The 2,469-nt window shown below is 59.0% G+C and overlaps 1 protein-coding gene across 1 annotated transcript; it reads right to left on the bottom strand.

The window, feature by feature from the left end:
• Positions 1 to 252: 252 nt before the first annotated feature.
• On the bottom strand, positions 253 to 1,647 carry LOC124672763 (zinc finger protein ZAT9-like). The gene has a single exon (XM_047208942.1). It carries the CDS (start codon positions 1,645 to 1,647, stop codon positions 253 to 255), a length of 1,395 nt encoding a protein of 464 aa, XP_047064898.1.
• Positions 1,648 to 2,469: the final 822 nt, after the last annotated feature.

The raw sequence follows: 2,469 nt of genomic DNA, 5'->3' as shown, positions 1-2,469 counted from the left end.
ATCGGATCATCATAGACTTATTACTTCTGTCCCTCTAGAGATAAAATAAGAAAGGAATGTAACGAAAAAATGTTTCTTTTTTCCTAAAGAACCTGAGATATGACTTCTTCTTGATCGATTGTCTTCGAAGACGTACTGCCTTGAGCTTGGAGCTTGGAAAGAATGACGAAAACGAATTGAACCTGTACACTTCCCCTCGCTGATCGTTCGCCTCGAATTGCGGATCACGCTCTGCCCAGCTACCAAGCTGCTTCAAGCCTCGTCCGATGTAGCCGGCGGGAAGTTGAGATCGAGCGACCCCGCGGCCGCCACGGGGTACCCCTGCTCCTGCTCCTGCTCCGCGTCGCCGCCGTAGAAGACCTCGCCGTCCTCGGAGTACGCGCCGTCGGCCGTCATGTGCGACCGCTTGTGCCCGCCCAGCGCCTGCCCCGAACCGAACACCCTGAAGCACACCGGGCACTCGAACTTCTCCAGCACCGCTGCCGGAGCTGCTGGATTCTTGGCGGCACCAATGCCAGTGGCCACCGAGTCCGGCGAGGCCGACGGGGACAGGGTGGTGAACGAGGTGTAGGTATCCACGCTCGGCTCCGGCGCGGGGAGCGCGGCGACGATGCCAGGGGCGGCCTTGGGGGCGCTGCAGCTGGTGTTGATCCGCTTGTGGCTCGCGCGGTGGCCGCCGAGCGCCTGGTAGGAGCTGAACACCCTGCCGCAGCCAGGGCACTCGTAGCGGGTGCGCTTCGGCGGCGGCGGCGCGGTGACCTTGCGTAGTTGCTTCCCCGAATCGGAGTTGAGAGCGTAATGGCTAGTCCTCCGCTTCTTGATCTTCTTGACCTTGCTTTCGCCGTAGTGGAACAGAGCTGAATCGTCGTCTGAGTTGTAACCGTAGCCGTTCCTCGGGAGGTGCAGCTGCTTCGGGGTGGTCTTCTTGCGCCACTCCTTCTCCAGGTAAGGCTCCTCGTGTTCCGGCGAGCTCCACATGCCGCCGGTGGTGTCGCGCGAGAGCATGAGGAGGCAGAGCGCGACGTCCTCCTGCTCCTTCTCGAAGCTGCTCAGCGCCGGCGGCGGCGGCGGCGCGGGGGCCGGCGCCGCCACGCGCATCGACCTGCGCCTCCGCCTGGGCGGCGCGGCCATCACGGCCACCGCCAGCGGTTCCATCGGCGCCGTAATCTCCTCCTGAACATCCTCTGCTTCCGCCTCCGCCTCTGCGGCGTAGAACTCATCGCCAAGGTCCACGTCCTCAGCCTCGTCGGCGGCGGCGGCGCCGGGCGCATGGCTCCTCATGTGGCCGAACAGCGATCGCCACGAGGAGAAGAGCTTCCCGCAGTCCCGGCACGCCTTGTCATGCTCGCCTCCATCGCCGCCCTGATCCTCCTCCTCGTCGGCGAAGTCGGACAGCCGGCGCGTCTTCTTGGGGTTCTCCCTCAGCCCGTACCCGACGGCGCCATTGCCGCCGCTGCTGCGACCGCCGTTGGCGGAGACGCGCGTGAGGTCGTCGTCGTCGACCTCCGCCATCGGCACCACCTCGCCGAGCGAGATGTGGGAGCGCATGTGCCCGCCGAGCGAGCGGCCGGCGGCGAACCCCTTCCCGCACACCTTGCACCTGTGCTGCATCGCCGTCCCCGCGGCAAGCTCATCCACGGCATCCATGACCGACCGATCGATCGACCCAGCAAGAAAGCAGTAGCTTGCAGTGAGGGATTGGATCGGATCGATCGATCAAGAAGCCGGCGTGCTGGTGGCGATGGAGGGGCCGCCGGGAGGAGGATCTGAGGCGGCGGGCGCGAGCATTGGGGATCTGGGAGAGAGAGCAAGCAGCTTGGGGAGAGAGCTGAAGGAGTAGAGGGGAGGAAAGGTAGGGTGGTGTGGTTAAGCTAAGCGGAAGGCGAAGCTAGCGGAGGTCGTGATCGATCGGAGGTTTTGTTGGAGCGATGGGTGCGGTTGAGGGGGAGGAGAAATCCATGCATGGAACCCAACTTTAAAAAAACAAACAAACTCACACTTCCCCTACAGAGACAGAGTCATGCTCATGCGTTCCTTTGGGGAGAGAAAGGGCCTCGGCCCGACGTGGAGTCTGCCACGTGGATTTGGGTGACGTGTCCAGTCTAGCTACGAGGTGACGGTCAAATATTTGTCATGCGTAGCAATGGATGGATGGCTGTATATGATGATGCCATTGACATTTTGGCATCATACTATGAACAAGTTATGATTTGTCTCGATATATGCATCTTCGAGATAGATTGGAAAGTTGGCATCGACGGTTTTGCACATGTAATGTTGTAGCTACAATATCATACCAATGAATTTTAGTCTACTGAAAAATAACCATTTCTAGGTAGTTGCTAACGAGATCCGTGCAAGTATAAAGAGATATGTAAGAACAATTATAAAACAACTATGGTAGTCGACTAAGAAATACTAACTATTTGTAAATCAACTGAAAAAGATTAGATCTTTTTATATTCAAGC

Source organism: Lolium rigidum, chromosome 7, assembly GCF_022539505.1.
Source record: "Lolium rigidum isolate FL_2022 chromosome 7, APGP_CSIRO_Lrig_0.1, whole genome shotgun sequence".
Taxonomy (NCBI): domain Eukaryota; kingdom Viridiplantae; phylum Streptophyta; class Magnoliopsida; order Poales; family Poaceae; genus Lolium; species Lolium rigidum.
This window is presented reverse-complemented; position numbering and strand designations above follow the sequence as displayed.